Below are 27,530 nucleotides of genomic sequence, written 5' to 3'. Positions count from 1 at the left end.
ACGCAGCTTAAGTTCCAACGCCCTTCAAAACTCGGGGTGACAATCCAGGGAGGCTCCTCTGTCACCACTTCCCCCTACTCCGTCACTGATTACTCCTGCGCCAAATACTTCACTACACAATGATTCAGGCAACATAAGAGAATACTATTGCAAGGGGTGGAGAGGGGGGGGATAATCTGATGACCGTTATATTTACTCACAAAAAAACACACGAGTTGTTTCAACTCACTTCTGACAGACAGCAAACCAAAACCAGTTGCCTGTATGAAAAGGTGGAGGGAGTTGGCTGTTAGTTAAACGTATATCATCATCAAATGTATTTTCCTTCTTCCATATTGCATTTCTTACTATATTCAGTGAAGAGTAATAATGTCTCCCTTCCAACCCATTCACCTTATGTCCAGTGGTTTTGAAATTAGGGACATTGCTCTGTATAATGTTCGCAGTCTTAGGATTTTTTTATTTTTATTTTTTAATTTTTCAAAGGACGCCTGTTTCCTTATAACTCTGCAGGAAGAGAGAGGGTCACAAAGAGCGTTGTGTTTGCAGCAAGATTGATTTCTTCTGAGTCATTAAAACTGGACATGGGCAAGTTATTTAACTCGCACTGAATTATTCAAATCTGTCCAACAAGGGAGGAGACCAAGATTGAAAACAAAAATTTAGAAGCTCATAAAAATCAAAGGTGACTTAGAGCTTCCAAATATAGGCATTATGTTATAGTGTAAGTGGTGTCTGGCATTTGGCTGTTTTTACGGATTTTCTGAATCATTCCCTGCTAGGGCAGAGCTTCTTAGTTCCAGAAATGGCACCTTCTCCAATCCAATCCTGCAGCAACGGAAAAACTGACTAGTCCTTAATTAAATCAAACGGGCACATTTGGGAAAGGGCACACCACCGTGCTATTGTTCTGCCACGAAGAACAAAGCTACCAATACAATTATAGGGCCTTGGGATGCAAAGAGATTAACAGGGACTCTACTTGAAGAGTTTACCTCTGTGTCCATGCAAAACAGACTTGAATTTGGGAAGCAATAAAATGTGATTTGAAATAGTTTCCATCCCCTTTCTCCATCGTGTATGTGACCCATATGCTATCAAGCTTGTGTGTGAAGGCTCCTCATATCTCCTTACTCATTCTCAGAAACCCGGTGCAATACTACCTTGTCATACATGCACATTCTCCTCTCGGAAAAATGGGTTTGCCCTGTTAAAAACCTTACAAAGGAATACAGCGGAAGCCAGTTTGTTTTGTTAAATAAGGGCCCAAGAACAAAGCTGCAGTTTGGTGGCAGGAGAACCACGATCAGCTGGTGGCATCTGAGTGCCGGTAAAATTTAGCCTGGCATTATGCAGAGTATTGAAGCTTCCTGACTGAATCTGGATGCAGAACTTCAAAGTCTTTTATAATATGTTCTTAACAAAGAGATTGGCCCCCAGAAGTTGGTTCCTACTTTGAAGAGGCTGGCAGAACACCACAACAAATTGCGCATTTCGTATGAGAATCTTCTACAGAAGACTTCATGCCAAAGTGGAATTGTTTAAACGGTGGAGGAGGCGGATAAAAGTAGGAGAACGTACACAAGAGATGCTCAGAGAGATGCTATGAAATTGCTGAGGAGAGGCGGTGCAACGAAGGGAAAGGGGTACTACAGAAACCAAGAGCGGTGCTTTGGTCAAGCATACTTTTCTCTACGGTGCTTGTCCGACAAATTCAAGGATGTTTCGACAGAAGGGATAAATGGAAGTGCATCATTACAACAGGTAGAGAATAAAGCAGAAACTCTATCAGCAGACAGTCTGTATGTTCTAAGGACTTTTAGCCACCGTGTGGCTAAAAGCCAGCCCAACCGTGTTTCAAGGGTGGAGCTCAGGAAGCTGGTGACAAGACCTTGATGCTGTGGTCCCCTGCAAGAGCAAGAGGCAGGCGTCAAAGGACAAAGAAAAGACTTTGCCAAGTCTTTTTGACAAGATAACATTCCTGCATTACTACTCCAGCAAAAGTCTCCAGTGCAGGCCTAGCCTAACGCTATCAAGTTTGCATGTCAACAGGGCTGAGTGTGTCAGTCGGCACAGCCATCTACTGCTCCACAAACAGGAATGGTGATGGGATCCACTGCCAACAACCGGGTCGTCCTCTTTATAGCATCTACACCATATGGTGGAGGAAAGGCTGCAGTAGATGAGACTTCCTCAAAACTGTCACTTGGCCGGCCCACTTAAAGCTAACAGAAAACAGAACAATTTGGTATTCGGGCTTTGAAGGAATATGAACATACATCCATCCTCCTAAAACTGAGGTCAATTGCACATTCCAAAACGTGAAGTAAAGAAATGGAAAACTGTGAAAAGAAGCGGGCCAGACGGAGCAGAGGCAGAAAACCTGAGTTTCGCATAGGAGCGAAGAGGGTACTCCTCCGTCTTGCATGCACCCCAGCCTTTAACTGTCAGAAATGCCACTGAAGACAACCGAGTAAAGCTACACACAAGTGGAGTTGATGTCAACCCATAAAGAATTTTGTTTACGCTGATGCTACACACTCTTAGGTCACCAGAAATGCAATGAATATTGGAGTCAGAAAATAACTAACAGCCAATACTGTGGTGGCATCTGCAAGAGCCCAAAGGAAGGTCAAATCAGATAAGAAAACCACCTGTCATGTAAGTGTAAGAAGTTAAAAGCCTCCCTTCCAAGAGCTAAGTATCCTACCAGCTTCATCTACAACACCACATGACACTGCATTAGAATAGGGAATTTAGCTTATGGGGCGTTTGGAGTGCCATTTATATAAGTTTAACCCAAATAGCAGACCAGATAGTCTTTCTATCAGTCCAGTTGTTTTTTACTTTAATAGTGGCTTTGAAGGGTGATAAGGGCTACATGAAGCTTAAGCCTCCAGTTAGCCAAAACCCACAACCTCATATAGCCTTTCCTCTGAGTATCAGAGTGACACGGAAAGGTTTTGATTTAAACCTCCAGGGGATGCATCGCATAGCTGCAGCTCTAATCCGGGAGAGAATGTAATCCTTCCTCAGTTCTCAAAGTCAGAAAAACCGGCTGAGTCGGCACTCTCCCAGCCAGCTGCTGTCCTCGAACCAGCCGCTGCTCTGTTTGCTGGCAGAGTTTTCCAGCAGAGCTATACTAAGCAGAAGGGACAGACCACTCAAAAGGAAAGTATGCAACAGACGTTATAGCAGAACAGACTACAGCCCGTTACTGTTTTTTCTGCTGCATCCCAGAAAACTGCTAGACACTGTGTGTGGTAAAGAGAAGAATCTTCCATCAACCAGATCCCAGTTATCTGTCTCCAGGAGCACTACAGAACCACAAACACTGAAACGTTGATCAAACAAGACCAGCTGATGCAACCATCCCCTCAACATGGGACTATCACGAGGTCAGCTGTGGCTTCACCCAGCTGCGTCTTGAAAACCTCCAAAACCCCAAGACTCCATGCCCTTGAGATAACTTCTTCCAGCGCTGCACGAACTTCTGAGCAAGGAAGCTTCTTCTAGCATCAGTTCTGAAGATGCCAAAGCAGCCAATTGCCCACTTGTACTAAAGCAAGGGGTTATTTTACCTGCAGTGCTGGCATTCTTGCAGAACTTCATAAGGCTTCTGTTGACTCAGCTGAGTTTCTCCGGGATCTTCTGGATTGAAGGGCTACCATCTGCCGCGGCAGCCACTCCCACAAATTATGTAGTGTTACAGTGCATAATAACTTATTACCCATCATAAAGGATAATTACCCTGTGTAGCAAATACATGCTACCACAGTGATCTTTGTTGACATAGGACTAGGTTTATCTGACTAGACAGGTGGATCAAGTAGTGTTTTCTTTTTCCCGCCCCAACAATGGTTTGTGCCAGGTTCTTCAGAGGACAGAGCGGGACACACAGTAAGAAGCCAAGAAGCTTCTCTGCTTTTCCCACTACTCTCATCTCACATAACGGGATGTCACCACTGTCATATAATTGTCTCACTTGGTGGTTTCCCAAGCTTTCTGAGCCACGAACTGTTGTCACGATTGAAGCTGCTCTTCATGGAAGATTACACACTGTTGTGAAACTTTTGACCAAAGGACACGACAGAAGGGATGTCTCACCCACCATGAAACCACAGTCACGTCCGTCACACCTCAGGAATGGAGGAGGCGGGGGGCAACTAACCCTTTATTTGAGCTTCTGCTGGGCTCCAAACCAGCAGGGCATTTTCTGGCATTTTCTTATTAATGTGCCATGTTAACAACTCCCTTGAAGAAAGCGCAGCAGAGAGTTTTCCCCTTGTTCTAATATGTACTTAGAACATAGCACAGTTGAGTTATTTCACATTCACTTATCACAGTAGCCATTTTGTTCTAGTATCTCATGACTTTGAGATCAGAATGAACCCCATCAGTTAAGGAACCTCATTAAAATGACCTATTTCTTTTACAGAAGAGGAGAAATCTGAAGTTCATATCGTGGAAGATATCACTGAAAGTTTTAAGTTGTGGAAGGACAAGTTTCAAATCAGGAGTGTCGTATGAGTACATACAGAGAAGCTTATGTCGCTAGCAATAACGGGTGCTGTTACAAAGGCGGATTAATCATCTTTCAATTAATGACTGCAAAAAAGCCTGTCTACAACGGGACACATAGTAAATGCTTCCCTGCAGCTGAGTACTGTACACAGGAACAAGACGTGACTTTCCCTCTTATTTATGAAAATACCACCGCTGCATTTGTCAAAACAATAAGGAAAAAAAAGAAACGCACCGCAGTGTCAGTCTCCAAGTGCTCCAATCTGATAAGGAATCACGCGGTGTGGCTGGACCTCATCAGGCAGAGCAGCCTCTCGCTGAAACATAACAGCACTTCCCTGCAGGCACAGCAGGCACCCTGCTCCCAGCACCACAACCATGCCGGCCGCATGGCAGAGTTCCGTCTCCCCCGGTGGGCAGCAGCGCTGACCAGACACCAAAGGTGACCACTTGGTGGACCTCACGCCATGCCACGTCCCCACCACGCAGCAGCTCTCCTGTCTCTGTATTTTAAAGTTGGGGATTTGACATGCTATTCCCTGTGGACCTCCACACATGCAAGCGGTGCTGCCCCCAACACGTACAGCCAGGCCACAGTCCGGCTTTCTCTTGTCACTGCAGATCAAGTGGTTTGAGCGGTCACCGCTCCCAGTCAGCAAGCCACATTCAGCAGCTGTTTAAGCAAAACCAATTTCCTTGGCAGACAAGAAGCTCCCAGATTAACCTGGATCAGCTCCGGGTGCTGAGAAAGAGCGGGAGGATCTCAGAAACACGTGCTTCTTAAGCAGCCATGAGAACATGCCTGAAGCTGCAGAGAAGTGCCGACAGTCATCCAACATGATGTCAGAGATGGAGATGGGACAGAGCCATGGTGGTTACAGTCCCGGGCCATAGCCTTCTCCTCTTAGACCACCTCGCTTTTTAACGCCTCATTTAGACATTTGACCGTACATGAAAGCATACGCATTATCTAAGTGCTAATTATATAGTGTATAAGGCTCCTGCTTCAGGTTTAAGGAAAGCATTAATTCATTACTTCAGCATTTATTCTTTGCTATTCAGATCATTGCTCTGATTTTTGTAGTGCACATCCCCCTTTTTTGCCTTTTTTTTTTTTTTTTTTTATTTGGCCAAATATTTCCTAGCTGTAATTCTGATTACAATTTGCAAACGCTGGTTTGCAGAGGATTAATTATGGTGGTGGAAGCAGGGGAAAAACCTGGTGGGTGACAATTGCTAGTTGAGAAGCACAGGACAGCAACGGGAAGCATCGCAGTTTTCTTCTCAGCAAGACTCGGTCAAGCAGCAGAAGATTTAGGCTGTCTCTTTCTCAAAACACCAGAAATGAATTCCCAAACACTGAACAGCTACAGCTTAGTCTTAAAAGGCCATATGCTATTTAAAACAAATTAAAATAAATAAAAATTCAAACCAGAAGCAGAGCACTTAAGGAATCACACAGGCTGGGAGGACCAAAAGGGACATTAATTTCATTAGGCAGCTCTCATTAAACACAGATGCCTGCAAACCGCCACAACTGTCACAGTATAGCGCCAGCACACGGATACTTAACCAGTTACTATAGGAAGTTATAGAAACGACCATTACATGAATTGCAGAGGGCTGCATCTATGGAGGATTTTTCTTTAACCAGCCTGCTAGTATCCACTGAGCTCTGAAGCAAGGTTTAAGGTCTCAAGCAAGGTGGACTTGTCATATAGGCTTCACCAGATGCGTAACAGGGGACAATAAATATGATTGTGCTGTGTCAGCTCTGTCACCAAAGGTTTTCATTTAGAGAGGACACAGGTAAACTTAAAAGCAAAACCCCAAATCCTTCTAATTTTAAAAGGCTGTGAGCTTGTTGGGGATTTAAAAAAAAAAAAAATTAAAAAAATATCTTTTTAAAGCCTTTCAAAGAGCCATGAAAAGGAGATTTAGTTAAATGCATGATTCTCACTGTCTTCTTATTTGCGTGACACAACGTGAGCAGGGCAAAGATTTAAGGTGCTTTGCCGGCGCGTGGATGCAGCCTGCTGCGAGCGGCGTGAACTCCCTGAACTGCAGTAACCCTGCGCAGGCAGGGATCCAGCCAGACGTCTTAGGGGTTACTAGGATTCACGTTTAAAGAGGAGAAACACTGACTCTCTCTCTCCCTCTCTCTCTAATAAAAATAAAAATCGCCGAAGGCAGACGTCTCCACGTGCTTCAATTCGGTCGGATATTATGTGGCTGGGATTGCATTGCCACAGGATTTAATAAGAGGAAGTTCTCCTATCTCTCTTGGTTAGGCAAAAAAAAAACCAAAAACAAAAAAAAACCAAAACAACAAAACAACTAACCCATGTCTTTTTTGCTTTATAGAGGAAAGAGGAAAATAGCACCCACCACACAGCCATAGCCTCTGTGCTGTGAGAAGCAGGTGGAGAAAACAGTTCCTGATGTTATGCAACTCCTAGCAGCGTTAAGAAAGGTTAATAGAGTTTATTGGACTTCTAATAGGGGATAACTCTAGCATTTCTTCACAGCCCATATGCATCAAAAAGGTGATTTAATTTATTTTCCTGTTTATTCCTCCATGACTAAACTCAAGGCCTCTGCCTCCCGCCCCATTCTCCTTTCTCAACCAACGACCAACTCCCCTCACCATTCACCTTGGCTAAGCAGAGCGGTTTTAAGCAGCTATACAGCACATGTAAGGGTACCGAAGCTTCTAGACACGGCACCACATTAATTCCTCCAATGGGACTGATTTGGGTTTGCAGTCTGGGTGGCCAGGATATCCAGTGAGAAGGAAAGCCTCCACACCTTCTCATGATGAAGGGGAGTCCATAGAACGGTATCTCAGAAGACATCTGTTCCCCCATTAGGCTGGCTGCTCTCCCAGCGTGGTACCAACCAGGCACCCGGGGCTTCCAGAACGTGGCAACAACCTTGTCCTACAACAGACCTGCCCACGGCTCCTTGGATGCTCACCAATCTAGTTTAAGCAATCAAATACTATTCAAATGATAACTCTACTATGGCATATATGTGTAAGATGATCAAGAAAATCATCCCCTCCCCAATGCCTCCAACCCCAATACTCAGGAAGAGACCAGCCACGTCACAGATGATGAAAAGAAAGGAGTTATGGCAGCATTCACCAGCACTTCACTAAAGAAAAAAGCTGTGCGCAAGGTTGCAATTTGGTATCTCACTCTCAATAAGGTCACAGTGAAGCAGCACCGTCCTCAGGGGAAGGAGCTCGAGGAAAGAAAAAGAGTCCTAATGGAGCAGAGGGGTATGACAGGTCTCTGGGTGACACCGTAGGGCAAAGTCAACCTGTTACCGAGTCCACAGGATGCTCAGTGAGGCAAAGAACGCAAGCTCGGGTGGTTACACTTGGGACAGTGCCACACGTGCAAATGACCACGTAGTGACACAAGAGGATGAGAAAAGCGGTACACTTGGGGAGGAAAGGCTACAAACAAGAAGAGGCAGCAGTCATGCCTTCCTCTTTTAGGAGCGCACAGGGAGGAGATGACAACATAAGTAACACCTCATGACACAACCACACAGAAAAATGCTAAGGACAGCTTTCCCAGAAAAGCAGGGTAGAAGAAAGGAGCGGAAAGGAGAAATTCAAATATTCATTCTCCTTTTCAGAGAAAAGCACAAAAAGTTCAAGCAAAAACTTTACTGTTAGGGCTGAAGCACAATTTAATAGTCAGGAAGGACAGGAAAAGAGGCTGAGCAATCACTGGAGCATATCCTCAGCAGAGATGCTCCTCCCTTCACTGCAAAGGGAGAGCCCTGGGATGGATGGCAGGGTCCTCTCTTCCCACAGCCCCAAAGAGCAGAGGGAGGATCATTATGAAACCTCCTGCCATCCCATCAGCTGAAGCCTGGCAGACCACACAGGAGTGGGCACACACAGGCAGTTCACCAAAAATGGCACACCTTCTCTCTCCTGCTCTCATGAGACCCCACCTGGAGTACTGCCTCCAGCTCTGGGGCCCCCAACATAAGAAGGACATGGACCTGTTGGAGCAAGTCCAGAGGAGGACCACAAAGATGATCAGAGGGCTGGAACACCTCTCCTATGAAGACAGGCTGAGAAGAGAGTTGGGGCTGTTCAGCCTGGAGAAGAGAAGGCTTTGGGGAGACCTTATAGCAGCCTTCCAGTACCTAAAGGGGGCCTACAGGAAAGATGGGGAGGGGCTCTTTATCAGGGAGTGTAGTGAGAGGATGAGGGGTAATGGTTTTAAACTGAAAGAGGGTAGATTTAGATAAGTTATTAATAATAAATTTTTCACTATGAGGGTGGTGAGACACTGGAACAGGTTGCCCAGAGAAGCTGTGGATGCCCCATCCCTGGAGGTGTTCAAGCCAGGTTGGATGGGGCTTTGAGTAACCTGGTCTAGTGGAAGGTGTCCCTGCCCAGGGCAGGGGGATTGGAACTAGATGGTCCCTTCCAACCCAAACCATTCTATGATTCTGCCTATGCAAAGAAACCCGGATTATTGCATACCCGTTGCTACTTTACAAAAAACAAAGACAACTCAGCTTATTTCCAGTCTTGTAAGAAGCCGTTATCCATGTGCATACGTGGTAACAACGGTGGAATTTCTACTCAGTTATAAAACACCCAAATAAATCCACGTTGCCCTGACACACAGCAAGAAAGCCAGCACCAGGGAGACAGCCTCTTCAGATGAGTAAGCAGGGCTGACACATGCCTGCAAAGATGCAAAGCCAGCGTGCAAAGACAGTTGGGTAACACCACGAGGTGAGCTAACAGTTTGTTGGGATCAGCCCTCCCCGCCCCCCCCCCCCCCCCCCCCCCCCCCAGCAGGAAAACACTGCTGTCACTAATTAGTCAACACCACCACAAACCACCACGCCACCAGCTCCTTGCTGAAGAAATCTCTCACGTGGCAGGCAAACCACCTGATTTCCTAAGCCAGCAGAGCCAAGGTGTTGGGTTTTTGCTTTCCTCTCTCCCCCACCCCCATCCCAAAACACAATAATGCGCCGAAACCTTCTTTCAAGAAGCAAAACACTCATCGTGCCTACAGGATGTGAGAGGCGAAAGTGATGTGGGTTATCCGGAGGAGCGGCAGCAACACGCCTCCGGCTGCCGTGCCCTTCAACTCATACCGGGACGTGCCCCAAAGCTCACAGTGGACAATGGCAGGTCTTGCTTATCAACGTGGGACCTGGCTGTGAAGCAATCCTGCCCACCTCCCAGTTCGGCTTTCCTTTCTCCAGGGCAGAAAGCAGCCTTTTCCACAGGGCACAGCTCTGAGGGATGAATGCAAAAAGATTACGGAGCTCAATATTCTGCAAAAATTGTAAATGCAGCTCTGAGTCAATCCCGTTATTTTCTTAGAGAATATCTTCATGACTTTTGAACATTCAGAACAGGCGATACTTGAAGGTTAGGGCCCGGCCCTGCAAAGGGGACTCCTACATCTACACACTATCCATTTAGGGATGCCAGTGGAGCTAGCTGGTACTCATGGGTAAAGCCGTTTACAGGTTCTTGTAATTAGAAGACACCCCAAAGAAAAAACAAGCTACCAAACTGTGCGTATGAGTCCCTCTAGCACACCTCTACACACGTCAGACCACAGCTTTAATTCTACCCCAGCTTCCCTCTCCTCAAATCAACTCCTTTAGCACTCCAAACACCCACAGCTAATAACATCAGAAGGGCCAGCGGAGTGAACAGAAGCACAGTCGAGTGTATCAGGAGAAGTTCTCACTTCACCTGAGCTCCTGACCTGCCTGAAGGCAGGAAAAGGTGAAATAACTCAGCTGGAATAAATTTCCTTTTCGTCCCTCATTTCCTCTGTCTCCTTAGGTCTGTGAATGCCTCGAGAGCGGCACAACATCTTCTGGAGCGGCACCTTCAGGTGTCAGGCGGGTTGACCTCAAGGCCACCATCTTATAAATGATGCAATCCAAACCTCCAAGGTCAAATCCCTGCACTGAAACGTGTCCTTGTAAAGGTATTTGAATATACCTATATATTCATTACCTTGTTGTCTCTCTCTCTCCTTGTACCTGGGTTTGGGAAGAAAAAAAGGCCGGTTCAGTAGAAAGCACCCTCCTCCCTGTCCCATTAACCTGCTTTTATTTCCCCTGCCTACCTAAGCACAAAAAGAAACAGCAAACCAGTAGCAAATCGCCTTCCCCCACCCCGGGCGACTGCCAGCGGGGTTGAGAGGGAAGCATCACTTCTTCCCGCTGAAACCCGGGAGCTGCACCACGCGGAACATTTGTGCTTCTTGACGGCGGGCCAGCAAGCAGGTAAATGCAGCAGCGCCACGAGCCAGCCCGGCTAATTAAGCATCCTTGCTAGCCCGCAGCAGAGCCGAGCCCTCGTACCACTGTCACACCATACCGCCGCCCTCCGCCTTGGCTCATCGCTAATTCGGGGTTACGTTATTCCCATGAACCGCTGCTTAGTCTTCCCGCGCGGAAAGCCAACAAGGGAACATGCTAGCCTCCCAAAAAACCATACTCCACGAGGAGGAGGGGATTAGGAGGGAACAATGTCGGAGTGTCTTCGGGGAGCTGGAAGCAATCCCAGCTTCCAGCTGCACAATGACATGCAGGAAGGAGCTCTGAAAGCTTCCCAGCCACAGAGTACCCCTGCGTGCCAGGCTCGGAGACGTCTGGACATAAGAATGGCCTTTAAAGCATAAGGATGCAAGAGGACCGCCAGAGCCCCCGCACGCAGACCGGGGCCTGGCAAAGCGGGGAACGGTGGCCCGAGCTCAGCTTTCTTTTTTTTTTTTTTTTTTTTTTTTCTGGCACTGGGTGCTAATTGTGTAGTCCAGATCCTTAACCTTATTTAGGTCAGAGGCTTCAACACAAAACAGTCTTAGAAACACAGATCTTCTGTGGGAATGAGAAAGCCTGCTAGGCCAGACGCAGAGCTCTCCAGATACTGGAGCTGAAGTGCAACCCTACGTTAGAAAGGGGTGACGGGAGGAGACCGTGCTTGAGGGGCTGCATGGCCGTGCAAAATTAGGCCTTGTGCAGCTTTATACATAATTCGCACGTCTTGTAACGAGCTTCAAGGTGGATAAAGCAGCTCTCAGCCAACTACACAGAGGGCATGAAACAGAATTGTGCGGATGCTCACAAAAAAGTTCCCCATCGGTTCGCCCTCATGCCCTGCCAACCACCACGATGCCATGCCTCCGCTCTGCCATAGATCTTCTCTGGCTTGAACAAAGCTGGCAGAGAAACAGTGAAGGTGGCAACACGGGCACCCCCAGGGAGAAGAAGGGAGAACATTGCATGCTGAGCCCTGGTGTCTATTTTATTGGATTCAATATTGGGCTTAAAGCAACAGAAAGAAGGCTCCAGTGATTCTTCTCAATGGTGCTTATGCACCTGCAGTCCATGGAACAGAAATAATAACCTTTTTAAAACACTGTTTTCAATCCCGTTTCTGGATTATTCTGAGGATAAAGTAATCATTGCTCCATGGAAAGCATTTCAGATTACTTGAAGAGGAGTGCCTTGCACAGGTTTTGTTAGCATGACCGCCTCCGAAAGTTGTGACATAGAATCAATCTATAAAAACAATCAAACCAATGACTTAATACTTATTGGCAATAATGCAGTACTAAAATATCAAGCTTGCCATTCATTGCACCCACAAGACAAAATCACACCATGGAAAACAGCATACAAAATTAGGGTGACAGGGGAAACTTGCAGAAGTGTTTAACTGGATGCAGCATCCAGGAGAACGGAAACAAGGCGTAAGCAAACTGACCAAAGTTTAACCACCAACTCAATGGGAACAAACTTCCAGATTCGGCAGCGTTTCCAAGAGCATGCCAGTTTTGAGGAGCAGAGCTGGCAGACGAAACTTGAGCCAGGCACTGGGAATAATAAAAATGGAAGCAACAATCTCTGTACTTTCTTTGGACAGTGGATTCAAGCTGTTGTATGACCCTTGTTCCCCGATAACATGAAATTGCCCTGCAGCAGATAAATACATGTACAAAGTTTACCGACGACATTTGATCAAGTCTTTAGGTTATAATGACCCTGGGAAGATCTCATGAGAAGGCAAGGAGAAAAAATCCCCCAAACCCCAGAATGACAGCATAGCCATCTGGCAAATCTCTGCTCCAGAAGAATTGAAGTTTTCAGACCATCATACTTACATCCCTAGCAAAAACACGCTTACATACTAAGAGGGTACCCACATTTAGTGCTGATCTGGCTGTAGACTCCAAAATGGATAAATAAATACTTTAAAAACTGGGGCACAGAGATTCTTGCATGGACAACTCAGGCTTTCTCCTACAAATCCCAGAGTTTAGCCAAATCAAGCCATACGTAGGCACTGAAGACAAATGACACCACCATGACAAAGTTGATATTCCTCCAGTACTTTCTATTTTTAAGAGATATTCTGAACAGCGCACCGTGTTGAAGAGCTGCTAGACAAAAAGATTCTTCTGATATAAATTCATCAGTCTCTCCTCACAGAGCTGACGTCTCCAGACGCTATCTTTAGGAAGATAAGATGTATATGGAAGAGGAATTGTAAACTGTCGGTGCAGCATGCGCCCGTGCAGCATAATCAGGTAGGCTCAACTGAAGATAGGACAAAAATGCTGAGCGCTTCTGCTGCTAAGCTCCTAACGTACATACAAACTCCTTTTATACAACTGCTCTCGCAAGCTAAAAATAATTCCACATCCAACACATCAGGAAGTTAAGAAGGTATTTTTCTGCAGAGCTTTAATTACCTCTGAGGAAGAAAAATCAAACCCATAAATACTTTTCTCATTTAAAGCAATGGTACCGGAGCCTCCTCTATTTGCAAGCGTTCGCAACGCCCCCTGAAATGAAAGGCAAGGCTGCAGTTTTCAAGCAGGTTTTGCCCGAAACTTGACATAACTTAAAAGGTACTGATTTTCAAACTGCCTGGCAAGAGGCTTCTGCGGAGGAGAAAGAAATACTGCGGCACATTGTGGAACGAGAAGGCAGCGTTAGAATGATTTTGGGGGAAATATCACGGATGATGCAAGGAAATTGAAGTCCTCGGCCTCGCAGGTGGGAAGTGATACCATTCAGCCCTCACGGTGTGAAAGCAAAGGCTTGATCAAAATGGAGTAACTGGAAATGCTCGAGGTGTGGCGAGACTATTTAAAAGGCAAGCAAAGGCAGGGAAAAGGCTTCAGGTTCAGTAGGACTGGAGTGAGGACAAGGACAGGGGTCACGTTCAGGTTACGAGAGCAAGCTTTGAAGGTCAGGTCAAAGATAGAGGCAGTTTTTATGAGGCAATTTCCTTTCAACTTATGGACAATCAATATACAGGAATCTGCCTGTCTTCTCACTTTCACTTTCTTTTTGCCAAATTCCGGTGCGCAGATGTGCAATATCGAGGGCCACCACCATCCCTGCACACAGCTCCTCGCAAAAGCTGCTGTACCCTGTGCACGCACGCTGAAGCCAAAAATGGAAGGAGAAGCGAGTCAAACCACAGCCAAGCCCAAGTGGTCTCGGTTTAAACAAGAAATGGGAAACACCACATGCTTAGCGGTGGCTTTTGCTTGCGCAGCACAACCTTCATCCACAGGCAACATTTCCAGAATTTTTACTGCCAACAGCTCTGTGTGGAAATTGCTCAAATATCTGCTAAATCCACAAGCTGCTGAGTGAGGGCTGTTCAATCCCTGAACCTTCATCTTGTCCTTTAAGCCACGGTTTCCTTTTCTGCGGTGCCACGTTGCGGCAGAGAACTCAGAAGCGACTAAAACAAGAACTTTGGGGAGTTTTTCGGTAGCCAAAGGCTAACTTTTACCATGACATCCCTCCGAGGCATGTTGGAAATAAGGCTGAGCTATCTGCCAGCGGTACCAACCCCTCCACCCTCACCCAGGCCACATCCTCCTCGTTGCTCAATGCCACGTTCTTGGGAGGGTGGCCAGCTCAGAGGACAGTGGGCAGCACTGGTAGCACAGTCTCCACTGATGATGAAAGAGGAGTGTAAACACCGCCAAAGATAAGGGAAGGCACTGTACAAAGGACTGGCAGGAAAATACAGATAGACAGCCAAAAATTGCACTACTGTTGCTGCCAAAATTATAGGCAAACTTGGGCTGGCCAGTATAAAGGTTGCAAAGGGTAGTCAGGTACCGCTGGGGCATTTTCCTGCCACTAACATTAATTTTATCACCTAATTCAGCAGTGGCTCTGATGGTTTTTTTTATACTTGGTGGTGATTTCATGCAGACACAGGGTTCTTCCTCTCCCATGTGTTGTGGCACCAGTACGGGCCTCACCACCATCAGCCCCACGAGAGGGGAGCACCTCAAAGACTTCCCTAAGGTGGTCCTCATGCAGGTGGACCCCATCGCTGCCTCCCGTGGAAGAGCCACATCTGCCTAGGTTAGCTTAAGATGATATTACCACTGGAAAATTGACGCCTTGTTTAAAATGCAAACTCTTTTAAATCAAGTAATATGGGTCCTTCCCAGCTAAGACTATCCTTCCTGACAGGGGTTCACACTTTTCCATAGTTTTGTCTGCTTCGAAGGAGAAAAAAGAGGAGTAAGGCAGTCATTTTACACGCCACGAGCAGTAGGTTTGACAGCAAACCTGTGGAACTGACCTTGCATGCATAAAAGCAACAAACTTGCCTATTTTAGAGCTCATTTTCAATACCGAATTAGAGTTGCTTCTGCCACGCCACCCGGCAATTCAGCGGCATTGAGCTGGAGCTGCACTGGCTCTTGTTTTCGTGAATAGAATAAATAAAGAAACCAAACCGCAAGGTTTCCAAGTTAACATCCAGCGCGTATCCGACAGCACGCCACTTCCCGTTGGGCAGAACGCTGGCTAACCTTTCCGCCAGCCCAGCCCGGGCGAGGGAGGGCACCGACCGGCCATCACCCCGACCATGGCTGGAGCAAGCCCTGGGTGGCCGGCGGGAGAGCGCCTGTCCCTCCGCACCCACAGGCTTCCGACCGAGCAAGTAAGCAGAGGCGGGGGAAAAAAACAGAGCTATAAAAATAAAGGAGTTGGAGGGTAAGGCTGGCAGCATGTCACGAGCGCCAGAGATTTCGGGCAGGGAGGCGGCTGCCGCTGCCGCGCACGCGAAAGCCGCGTTGATCAATTAGCTGTTCAGTAACCCATTAAAAACCTGTTCAGCTGTGAACGGTTTGGACAGCTGTTGTAGCTAAATTTGCACAGGAGCTCCAGCACGTCACCTGAAACACCTACAAAACCACAGCAAAAAAAAACCCCAAAAATAGCCACGCAGAAGGGAAAGGAAATTTTCTGAATTCCTCATCTGTATCAGTAAACCTATGGCACAAACTGCTCCCAGGAACAGCTCTGCCCTGTGAGATGCTGCCCACAAAGAGCAGGAGGGCACAGCTATGAGCTCTCCCCCCCCACCACCCCGTGACAGACGCAGAGGTAGGATGGACAGACAGACAGCAGACATAATCCTGAGGGTCCCTCATGGACAGGAGGTGCCAGGTGGCATCAGACAGAGGGACTCCAGCCCCCTCTGCGCAAGCTGGCTGCATTTATTCCACAGTGCTTTTAGTAACCACAGTAGTCCTGGCCATCCTTAGTGTAGACGATATAATCCCAAATGTATTTTTCCCTAAGAATTAATATTTATTATTATTATTATATTTTTATGCACAGCTCAACTGCTGGAACAGCGCACACACTTGGGGCGCAAGCAGGGTAAATGTATTTTCTCTCGCTCACCGGCCTCTAATAATTTTACCACAGGCACTGAAAATCACAGCTCGGCGCCGAGGACTGGCTCCTGCCTGCACAACCCCCCCCCCAGAAGTGGGGATGGAAAGGAGGTCAGCGGCGCCGATCCTCCCCGACGGTGACCGAGCAGTTTAAAATACTCGTGCCATTTGCAAATGCCACGCGGCTTGACCGGGATGTGGATATGCTGCATACGCCGAGGGTGAGACGAAACGGCTTACTTGACAGAAAACATTCTTTTTAGCACAGCCAACATAATCCTTTCACTGTTCATCTGCTGTTGACGTGATGCCCACCTGGCTGTCGGTAACTCACAGGGCATTTCAGAACCTGCCGTGAATCACCCAGGCCCGAGACAAGGGAGGGGACCAGCCCAAAGCCTGGTGGAAAGCACATCCACAGCTCCAACATAGGAGAGGAGGTCTTTGGTAGGTCTCACCCTCCCCTCAGCAAAGCCACCACGCGCTTTTATTGTCCAATAAATCGGTGGGGATTGCTAGCTATTATTCGTAAAACAACAGAATGGTATAGGTTGGAAGGGACCTCTGGAGATCATCTAGTCCAACCCCCCTGCCAAAGCAGGTTCACCTAGAGCAGGTCGGACAGGAACGCATTCAGGCAGGTTTTGACTATCTCCAGAGAAGAAGACTTCATAACGTCTCTGGGCAGCCTGTGCCAGTGCTCTGTCACCCTCAAAGCAAAGAAGTTTTTCTTCACGTTGAGAGAGAATTTCCTGTGTTCCAGTTTGTGCCCATTGCCCCTTGTCCTGTCGCTGGGCACCACCGAAGAGAGTCTGACCCCATCCTCTTGACACCTGCCCTTAAGATATTTATAAGAATTGATGAGATCCCCTCTCAGCCTTCTTCAGGCTAAACAGGCCCAGGTCTCTCAGCCTTCCCTCATAAGATAGATGCTCCAGTGCTCTATCACCTTCATAGCCCTCCGCTGGACTCTCTACAGTTGTTGTTTTAAATAAAGTCCCACATGTAAAATAATAAATGCAAAATCTGGAAATGAAGAAGCTACTGAGTTCCTATTTTTAAGCGTTTTAATAATGCGCCACGGTTCTTGTCCCCATCACCCCACCATATAATAGTGTTGAGAAATTACTGCAGCGTATTGTAATTATTTCAGTGAGGACACTGTGCCTCCGACTGTCAGCTTACACCTGCATCCCAGTGGAGAACAATGCAACTTAAAAATAAGTTACATGCACACTGTAATCTGTGTCCTATCAACTTTTCTCTGCTCATCCGACCAAGCCTTGAAATTAGTATTTGGGCAAGAGTCCCAGGGAAACGCTAATTAGAGACGGAAGAAGCAGGGTCCTCCTAACAATGCAGCTGTAAGAAACACACTGAAGCCCAACTCCAGCAAGAAGGGTGCAGCTAAATCTGGACAACCAGATTCTCTCTTAAATGTCCCTGTTTAACACAGCTGGAGACTCACGTTCACAGTGAGCCAGACCACCACTTGGTTGAAGAGATGGTGTTTTCCTCCAGTTAAGAGGGACCAACCGAGTTTCCGCTTGTACCTTCTGAAGAACATGGCATATTTAATTTCCATGTTTGTAGCCCCTTGGTCTTTCTTTCCTGGTAAGAACAACGGCAGCTTTTGCCTTCAGGAATGCGCCTATTGCTCTCTTTAAAGCCAAAGCTGGAAAACGACCCTTCCTGCAGCTGTACCGTGAGCCACCAAACCGCAGAAGAATGACAGAGCGTTAAAGATTTCTGTTGACAGGATGGAGCCCTATGCTTAGATACTTAGTCTGTCTTCTACAGTCGCGTGGCACAAGCTTTCTGAAAAGTCTAGCAGGATGAGGTTATAGTCTTGTGGCCTCTGCTCATGATTCGGGGGCAGGCAGCATAGCATCACTTACCAATTCCCCGATTTATTACCATAAATCAGGCAACCCATTTAATCTTTGCTGCGTGGAGGACAGCAAATCCTGCAGGATCTGCAGGAGTAAGCTGGCAGCTCTGGTTTACCATAATACCTGCAATCTGCAACATGAAGCCAGTGACATGAAATAAATGTGCAGAATAGCCCAGATGGCATGGATGGAAACCACGCAGCCATTAAGTGCTGCCAGATGTATCAAGTACACATGTTGGGAGAGGAAAATAATATACGAACAAACGCTTTCCCCACTGATCTGTTCCATTCTAGTCAGGCTTTACGGCACAAGTAACAGCGGCAGGGTATGATTATAATTTTAAAAAGGAGAAGAACAAGGTTTATTTTATGTGGATAAACTGGCCTTTAACTGGACCATTTTTCCAGTCGCAATCTCAGCTTCAAAGCAGATGAAAACAGCTGGTTAGACACAGCCTCTCAGATGCTCAAGGAATACACTGAGGCAGTTGTTCAAAGTCGACAAGATGTCCAGATCTCTCTTTAAAAGAGAAAGTCTCTGGGAAGGTTACTCAGGGGAGATTTCAAGGGCCCGTCCTACATTCTTGCGTCATGTCTGAGGGAGGAAAGCTGTGGCAAACCCACCAGATCCACAGCTATCAACAGAGACCAAGTAGGATCAGGCAGCTCAGCGCATCCACCTCCGAGATCTCTGGCAGCACGTATGGCTCCGGATGCCTTCTCCAAGAGTCTGGACACGGGGATGGTGTACACCCTCCATGATCTTGCTGTAAATTCACCCACAGCTTTAGATGTCTCCTACAGAGACTCCAGAGTTGCAAAGTATCTGGAGCGAGTGACCCACCTCCTACAGGAGGAGCAGGTGATGCCCACATAGAGGGTCTCAGTACTGCATCCATATGAAGCAGAGGTTTGGAAATGGAATTTATTTAGTTTACTTTAACTAACTGACATCGCCTGTTCCCCCAGCAGCAGTCCTAAAAGGGTCTGGGATCCCTGCCCAAGGTGGGAGCAGTACTGCAGAAGAGCCCTGATGCCCAGGGAGACGGTCGTGCTTTTTAGCACTGAGCTCCGCAGCCTTCGTGTGGTTTGACATAGGCAAAGGAATGGGCCAAATCCTGACCGGGAGTAAACTGGTAGAGTTTCATTTCACTGGAAAACGATATAACTCAGGGTCTGACCTGAGAAGATCTTGCTGCCTTCCCCTGCCAGATGGTGTGCAGAAGTTAGTTTCAGTCTCCCACTAGTCTCTAGCAAGTAAAATATTGTTGATCTTGTATAGATGGAAGTCCACAAAACCCCCCAAAACCAACAAAATAGCCAACGCAAAAAAACCCAAACACAACAGCTCTTCCATCATCCCATTATTTTGTCCTCAGAGGTATTAGAAAGTGCAAATTAATGTTTTACATGCATCTGTATTTCTATTGCTCATAAAAATCCTTTTGTGAAGTGCACATAAGAAGATACCATCTCACAATACCTTTTTTTCTTCAAGTTTTTCCTGAAGTCGCAGGAGGCAGGATTTCCTCCCTATTACATAAGGAGAAGAGGGTGTATTTGTTCTTTTGCCGTTTAAGACTTATTAGCAGGGGCAGGTTACTCGAGCCAGGCCCTCTTTCCTGATCTTTTCTTGCAGGGGAATTATTCTTGGCAAGGCTCCAGCCTAGGATTAATCCGAGAGGGAGAAAAACCAAGCAGCTGTATGAAGAGAGAGACATAAACCAGACACACCTCCCCAGGCTTTGTTGGGGCCACCGAGGGCTGCAGCGACAGAGTAGAAATAACAAATACAGGCTGGCGTGGAGCCTCCGAAGCAAGCAAGTACAACCATCGCTACTACTACCATACGCCGCCGTGAGGAACGTGAGAAAAAAAGCGACACCCTCCATTTGGAAGGGGTGGGATCCCTTTCCATCGTCCTGCTGGGAAACACGGCGACAAGCCAGCAGGCAAGGTACCACACCGCATCCCTCCCCAGCCAAAGCATCGAGCCCCGGTGGTAAATAATTGCCCCTTGTAAGCATTATACCACCTCTTAGTCCAGATTAAAAGGCTGGACACAAAAACAAGCCCTCCACCCTATTTAATGCAGGGGAGCAATGGGAACCTGCTTCTCCTGCCTCCAGTGCATACTGCGAGGACCGGAACGCGATGGCTTTTTCCTCATCTCCTTGAGCACAGCAGTAGGCTGCTCCAGAGCTTGCCTTTTTATTCTTTTTTTTTTTTAGGTGATAAGAGGATGTGCTTAGGGTAACCATTCCCCTAGGACGCCTACTTGGGGCAGGTTAGGACTAGGAGAAAGAGCTTCTGTGGTGGCACACTGAGGGTTACCTGGGGACCGCCTGTCCACCCGTTGCCTCCCAGGAGGCAATTTTGGCCTGAGGTTTACCTATCCTTCCCCCAGCAGGGAACACAAATTTGGGACCGAGCCACTGAAATTGAGGGCAACTTCTTACCTTTGAGAGACCCCTATGCTTCTATCTAACGAAAGCGAAAACAGCTAACAGGGTACAAAGCTGGGGTGGGAAGGGGCTGACGTGTTCCGCAAAGGTAAGGACAGAAGCTTGCTGTCCAAGAAACTAAGCCAGGAAAAGAAAAAAATTAATGTGCTAAGTGCAAACCTTACTTGTATTTGTTATTCCACAGTCATATAAAAAATGGATATATATATATTATTTTTTTTTTTTTTACAGTGAGAACTATGAATCATAGGAACAACCTCCCCATGGACGCAGTAGAGTTCCCATCGCTGGAGGCTTACAATGTGCAACTGGACAGGATGCTAGATAATCTCATCTAGGCTCCCCTTCCCATGAAAGGTTGAACCAGATGATCTTTGGAGGCTCCTTCCAACCTGGGGATTTCTATGATTCAGTGATTTTCGCAGTAGGTGTTAAGGCTTTATAACTAATATGTTTTGCATCTAGAAGATGGAACCACGCCAAAAAGCTGACCAAGGCAAACAACAGAGGGAAAGAGCAGCATGAACTGCTTGACATTGGGAAGGAACATAAGCTGGGCTCCTTTCAAGCAAGCAGTTAAACTAGAGGATGCATCTTTAGCATGCTCTGTGCATCGGTCGGTGTTGCATGCACCTGCATCATACTCCTTGATGTGGTCACCCAGCAGGCATCTCGGCATGTGACAGCTGGAGAGAGCAGTCACGGGGTGTCGTGGGAGTCACGAGCTCAGTTTACGGCCAGGAGGAGCAGGTCTGAGGCAGGTATGGATGAGGAGTGGAAAGAATGCCCTTCCCTACGGACCCTGGGTATGGGACAGCTCTGGGGGACCTCCACCGACCTTGGCCAGAGGAAACATCTCCACTGGGGCTGCTTATCCTCCCCATGAAAACACCTGCCGCCTTTGACCTGAGCTTGCTCACCCTTTCGATTGTGCTACCCTAACCCTACATTTTTCTTTCTTCTGATGAGAAGAAGCTCTTGGTTCCTTCATGCCTACCCGAGGGTGGAGCACAGCTGGAAGAGGTGACCTGCAACCCGAGACAGGCCAGCTCTGATCTCCTGTCAACAAATCCCAGATTTGCAGAACCACACCTGCAAGAAACATCACAGGTTTGGGCAAATTCACCCCACATTTGATACTTTAATCCAATTACGTGTCACGCTTGCTTCCACATTCATCAAGTTAATCTCTTCTAAAATTACCTTCTAGTTCTCTGAATGAAAATACCTTGTTCTTCCACTCTGAGCACCGTGATAAACATAGATCCTTGTAATATGAGAAAGAGGGTGAGGACCTTGCTGTATTTCGTTATTTTTGTACTGCAGTGATGAATTTCAAAATAAGTCCGCAGTAGTAGTCATGCTAACCGATTTGGTATACATTCCCTTTGCTGCTCCAAAGAAATTTTGCACTTCTGGGCAAGTGTGGAGGCTTTGGGTTGGTTTTTCCCCCTCCTCCCCTTCAGCAGATTACTCTATATGACGACATTTTCTTGCTTTTTGTTTGTTTTGAAAGCAGGCACTGCCCTTTTTCCTTCCTGCACAACTGTTCCCTCACTGCAAAAGCTATGCAGGGCTGGAAGACAGGAGGACCTTCATCTTCCTCCATCTTCTAGCCTCACCTGCAAATGAGCAGTAATCTTCCCGTTGTTAACAACCAAGAGGTCTCAAAGCTACTTGCTGTGAACTGGTCATGAAAAGAAAAAAAAAAACAAAAACCCAACCAAAAACCAAATAAAATCTAAACTACCCTTTCAGCTGACATGAAAGTCCCCAAGATCTCAGATTAAGATTCTTTACTGCTCTTTACACAGTTTTAATACAGTCACCTTGACTTGCTGTGCTTTATTCCTGGACTTAAAAAGCTAGCTGAGGCAGGTCCTCCAACAGCAGTGCTGCAACAAGGCAGTGCTCCGGCTCCTAAGACCACCCCAGACCACCTGGGACCACCCCAGACTACAAGGGACCGGCACGCAGGAGCACTCTTACACACGTGAGGGTGGCTGTGCACAAAGTACCTCAGCAAGCAGGTGCCCATCAGCACAGCTCACGAGAGCATCTGTCTACTGTCAGGCTAAGAAGCCTTCAGATCCACCAGGCAACAGTTTGGGTCGTAGCTGGAGATTTCAGCAGGATGTGTGGGACATCTGCTGAGCACACAGAGAGCCTTGAACACACCCCCCCGCCACCGATTTCACGAGGCTGAAGGGTTGGTGAGCCCCGTGCAGCGGTGTATTCTTGCTTGCAGAAGCAAGAGCTGAATTTCTCCAGCTGATTATCAACTAAAGTTGATTTACCTGGGCAAAGATTAGTTTGCAAGGCGTTTTATCAGTCCCCAGGGTACACAACCGGAGCCGGGAGGGAGACCATGGAGTTCACACGCAGAAAGAAGGCAGGTTCTGCCCTCAGCTGAGGCCGTTTTACTACGGCTGCAAAGCTCCACTGACCTCAGCAACGCTACCGCAAGCAAGAGGAAATTCCTCCCCGAGGTGCTGAGTATGACTTTTCCCAACGTATAGGTTTTTCCTGCACCGTGTCGATTTTTTTTTTTTTTTTGTCCTGTTCCCACATTTACTTTCCCAGGGAAGTTTTGCAGGCTTGTCTGTGGATGCGCGTTACCCTCATTTCTTTCCAGCTTCTCATGTTATCACAAAGAGGATCAAGTACAGAAAACAATTGCATCGTACTCTCCCTCTGTGATTGATGGCACATATACGTGCAATAAAACAGAACTAAAACAAGTACTTGTATGAGGCCCCTCTTAAACTTCAAAGTATCAGAGAGACCTTTCACACCACCCAGTACAACTGAGTACCTGCTTGCTAAGCTGGACGGAAACAAAATATCATGCAGTTCAAGCAAAAATAAAACAAACAGCTAGGGCCACACTCTGCAAACACAGTGGCCAGCTTGGGCTAACACAGGCTTATTTTACGAGTCACTTTCTCTGCCTAGCTTTTTTAATAGGTGGACTGTTTTGGGGTGGTTTTTTTCCCCCCAAATGCTGAAGATGCAGAAGCGACAGACAGTCAACGTTTTACTGGATGAGGTCCTTAAAAAAAAATAATTTTATATATATGTGTATATATATGTATATTCATATATATATGTAAATAAATAAAAATAAATCACCAAAGTCACTTTTCTTCCAAAACTCGATTATTAGAATAATCCTGAGACTAGTGATAAGCAGAGATGTCTCCTTCCTCAGCAGGTCTGCCCGCCTCTGCCCCTTACCCCGATACCCAATCCCACCAGACTTCATCCTAAGGTCCGCTCCAGCCAACCAACTGCTCGCAAAAGAGGCAGTGAAAGGGGAAGCACGGGATACCTGAGCAAGCAAAGAAGTTGAGGAATACTAAAAGAGGTTAGGCTGAAGCCATCAGCGTAACATCTGAATACCCCTGCTGGGCTATCATCTCCATTTTGGCTATCAAACAACGATGGCTGCAAAATGACAGATGTTTCCTATGCGGGAGCATCGGATTCTCAAGCAGTGCACAGCGGAGGTACCCTTGACCACGAATACTGTACCGCAGCGCAGGACGCCACATCACTGTCACCGTCTTTCTCATGTGCCTGACCTCCGCAACTGCTCTGACAAGAGCCATTATTCAGCATGTTACTGGAAAAGGACAGAGCTCTCGGCACGACCAGAGATAACGAACGGTTCATCAGCACTTCCCCTCCCCACACTATCCATTTTGCAGAAGTCCAATAGTCCCCTGTCCCTACTCATTTCCAGCTGGAAGTTTGAATGGCAGCCAGAAAGAAAAGTTAGTTTCCCAACGCTGTAAACTAAATGCCAGATCAGCTGGGAGAGATTTCACACATGGAAAGGAAAGGGCGAGAGTTATTTCAAAATCCTTATTGCATTCTTACATTTCTGTATCAAGCAGAAAGTTTAGCAAGAGAGACACTGTTGCCTGATTACCTTACCGAAAAAAAAAGAAAAAAAAATTACAGCTCTCAGCTTCTCAGCCATTAACAGCAGAAGTACCATCTCACTTGAGCACACCACAAATAGACCAGCTCAGTGAAATCAGGGGTCTGCCTGCCACAGGGACGGCACAGCCTCCCCAGGCAGCTGCCCCATGTCTTGCACTCCCAAGGATGAGTGGTCCCTCCAGCTCAGCAGATGCCCTGTCACCGCTCGTTAACGAGCTGTGTCACCTTCATGGGACAAGCCATGGCATTCCATGCTCGTTACACAGCCCAAACCACACTGACTGTGTTCTGAAACATTTTTGATTTGAGGAGTGGGTCTGATGGAGAGCAGACAGCAGACCTAATGCTGAGGTTAAGGAGGTCACCACCCAAACAAGACTGGAGAAGAAACACTAGAAGGTCTCAGCTTGGCAGCTCTGCAGCACTGCATCCTGCCTCCCAAAGTGGTAGTAAGATGCTCTGGGAAACGCTGTAAGAAAGAGGGTACATACAGAGCAGCCTTTCCCCTGCTATTACCCCCCGAGCTTCTGGCAAGAGAGACCTCCTTGACTTGTTCAAAGGCCTCTTCACAGAGAAACAGTCCTTGACCAACTACTAACAGGGCCAATGTGACCAACCATAATGGCTCAGTCTTCCCTGCACAGATGTGCGTAAATACATATGTACCTCCTCAGAAGGTCCACCACCTTTCAAGGACTACAGAGCTTCATCAGGGGACAGTCACTACTGCCCCAGCGTTAAGACTCAAACAGGGTTCCATGCAAGAGGCAAGAAACATTTAAGAATCCCAGGAAGGAGGGAGTCCCACTAGCATCACAATGGGACTGTAGAGTGCCCAAACCCCAAGGGCTTTAACCTACAATCCCACGTGGAACTGGGCCTACAGGCGAGGGGCTGCCTCTTACCTGTTCTCCAGCAGCGTCATGCACACAACCTCCCGCACACCCGGGTTGTTGGCTTTCTCGACGGAGCAGCTTTGCAGGTTCCAGGTAGCCACCCTCAGCACGGGTCTGCCGTCCCTCAGGCCCCCGAACATCTCCACAGAGGGGCGAGTGGATATGATCTGGGTTGGACCCCCAGGAGGAAAGTCCAAGTCCTCGCTCTGGAGGCTCAGAGAAGTGGGGCTGGGGTGAGGCTTGGCCATGAAGTTGAGGCCACCATTGGTGTTCGTTGAAGGGGGCCGGGACCGCTCTGCAAAAATCTGATGCCTGATTTTGTCCAGAAAGGAAGAATTGATGCAGTCCATCCTCACCAGGTCCTCAATACTTTTGAAGGGCCCGTGCTCTTTACGGTAGTCCACAATGCTGTGGGCAATCTTCTCGGTGATGCCACGGATGCTCATGAGCTGGGCCGGGGTGGCGGTGTTGATGTTGATCTTGGTGGCGGAGAGGTGGTGCTCGGAGGCCGGGTCCTTGCGCAGGGAGCTGGGCGAGTGCTGCGCCGAGCTGCCCTTGCTGCTCACGCAGATCTCGAACTTCACCTGCTCCAGCTTAGCCGCCCCCACCCCGCTCACCAGCGCCAGGTCCTCCACTTTCTTGAAGCCGCCGATGTACTCCCGGTACTCCACGATGTTCTGGGCCACCACCCGGGTGACCCCGGGGAGGGTCATCAGCTCTTCCTCCGTGGCCGTGTTGATGTTGAGCCTCTCCTGGTTGACGAGGATGTTGCTGAAGTTGCACGCCGCGCTGAACTTGCGGCTGTGACACAGGTCCGCCGGGTCGCGGGGGATGGAGCGGTGGCAGCCCAGGCTACCCCCCATCTCACCACCACCACCACCACCGCGCCGGGCGGCCGCCGCCGGAGCCGGGGGAGCGGGCGAGGGGCGCTGCCCACCCGCGACTCATCGACACCCACGCTCCCCCCTCCCACGCTCCGCGGGAGGCCGGCGACGCCCCGCGGCTCCGCGCCGGGGCGGGGGAACGACGGACCGCGGACGGCTGCAGGGCACCCTGCGGACAGACAGACAGACAGACACGACACGCCCGGTCAGGAGGACCCCAGAGCCCCCGCGCCCTTCCTCCTCCTTCTGCTCCTCCTTCTTCGCCGCTCCGCTCCAGCCCCCAGCGCTCACGGCGACTCCTGCCGCTGCCCCGCTCCCCGCCGGCGGTAGTAGTAGCTCGGCGGGAGCTCCCGCCCCCTCGGCCGGGCGAGGCGGAGCCGGGAGCCGCCGCCGCCACCGCCTCCTCCTCCCGGGGCGTCATCCGCGCCCGCCCCCGCCCGGCGGCGGCGGGGACCGGCCGGGGCTACGGGCGCCATCGTCCCGGCGGGACTCCCCCTCGGGATGGCTGGCACATCCATCCCGAGGGCCGGGATGGATGAGGAGGGGTGACCTCCTCCTTCTTCCCACCATGGGCGCCCACACGAGAAAGGTGGGGTCGGGCTCGCAAAGGGCCCCCGGGGCACCCAAAAATGGCCCTGCTGCTGTCACCTTGCAGTTAAGGGCGGGCTTTTCTCTTCCTCCGGGTGAATGGGACGCCGGGGTCCCAGGTGCTGAGACGCTCTCTGCAGCATTCCCTTCCCCGAAGTTCCTCGGGCTTGCCTCCCCGCAGCTGGCTGGGCATAAGTGCATTTTCAAACATCATGAGAGCCTCATCTGTCATCTCCACCGGCTTTTTTTTTTTTTTTTCTGTTGCAGGCACTATGCTTTCATACATCTGGGTAAAGTCTGCTTTCTCCCCTTTTTTTTTTCTTCGCTCTCCCCCCCCCCCCCCCCCCCAGCATCTTAAGAAATTGTGAGAGTGCTCGACAAACTGAATTATGCTTTTGGATGTATGAGGTCTGCACGCTAGGTCTACCTCAGCCCATGGCCCCTGGTCCTACTGCTTCCTAGCCTTTCCCTGAGACAGAGTATCACCACCCTGCACCAAAACTGCCACCGTGTATCACCCGTGTGCCTGACCCGTTTTTAACATGGTTCGTTCGTGCCCCGAGAGCCACAGCAGCCCACCGCAGTGCGCG

The 27,530-nt window shown here is 48.4% G+C and overlaps 1 protein-coding gene across 1 annotated transcript in view; it reads right to left on the bottom strand.

Annotated features, from left to right (window-relative positions):
* The window catches only part of EEPD1 (endonuclease/exonuclease/phosphatase family domain containing 1), a 68,655-nt gene extending 42,037 nt beyond the window's left edge, over positions 1 to 26,618 (bottom strand). The window contains exon 1 of the mRNA XM_082479894.1: positions 25,478 to 26,618. Within this exon, the coding sequence (XP_082336020.1) occupies positions 25,478 to 26,331 (854 nt within the window). The 5' untranslated portion in view covers positions 26,332 to 26,618. The remainder of the gene's footprint in view (positions 1 to 25,477) is intronic.
* Between the last annotated feature and the right edge of the window lie 912 nt (positions 26,619 to 27,530).

Source organism: Vanellus vanellus (genome assembly GCF_965231255.1).
Source record: "Vanellus vanellus genome assembly, chromosome: 2".
Lineage (NCBI taxonomy): Eukaryota > Metazoa > Chordata > Aves > Charadriiformes > Charadriidae > Vanellus > Vanellus vanellus.
Note: the sequence above shows the minus strand (reverse complement) of the source record. Positions and strands in the feature narration are given on the sequence as shown.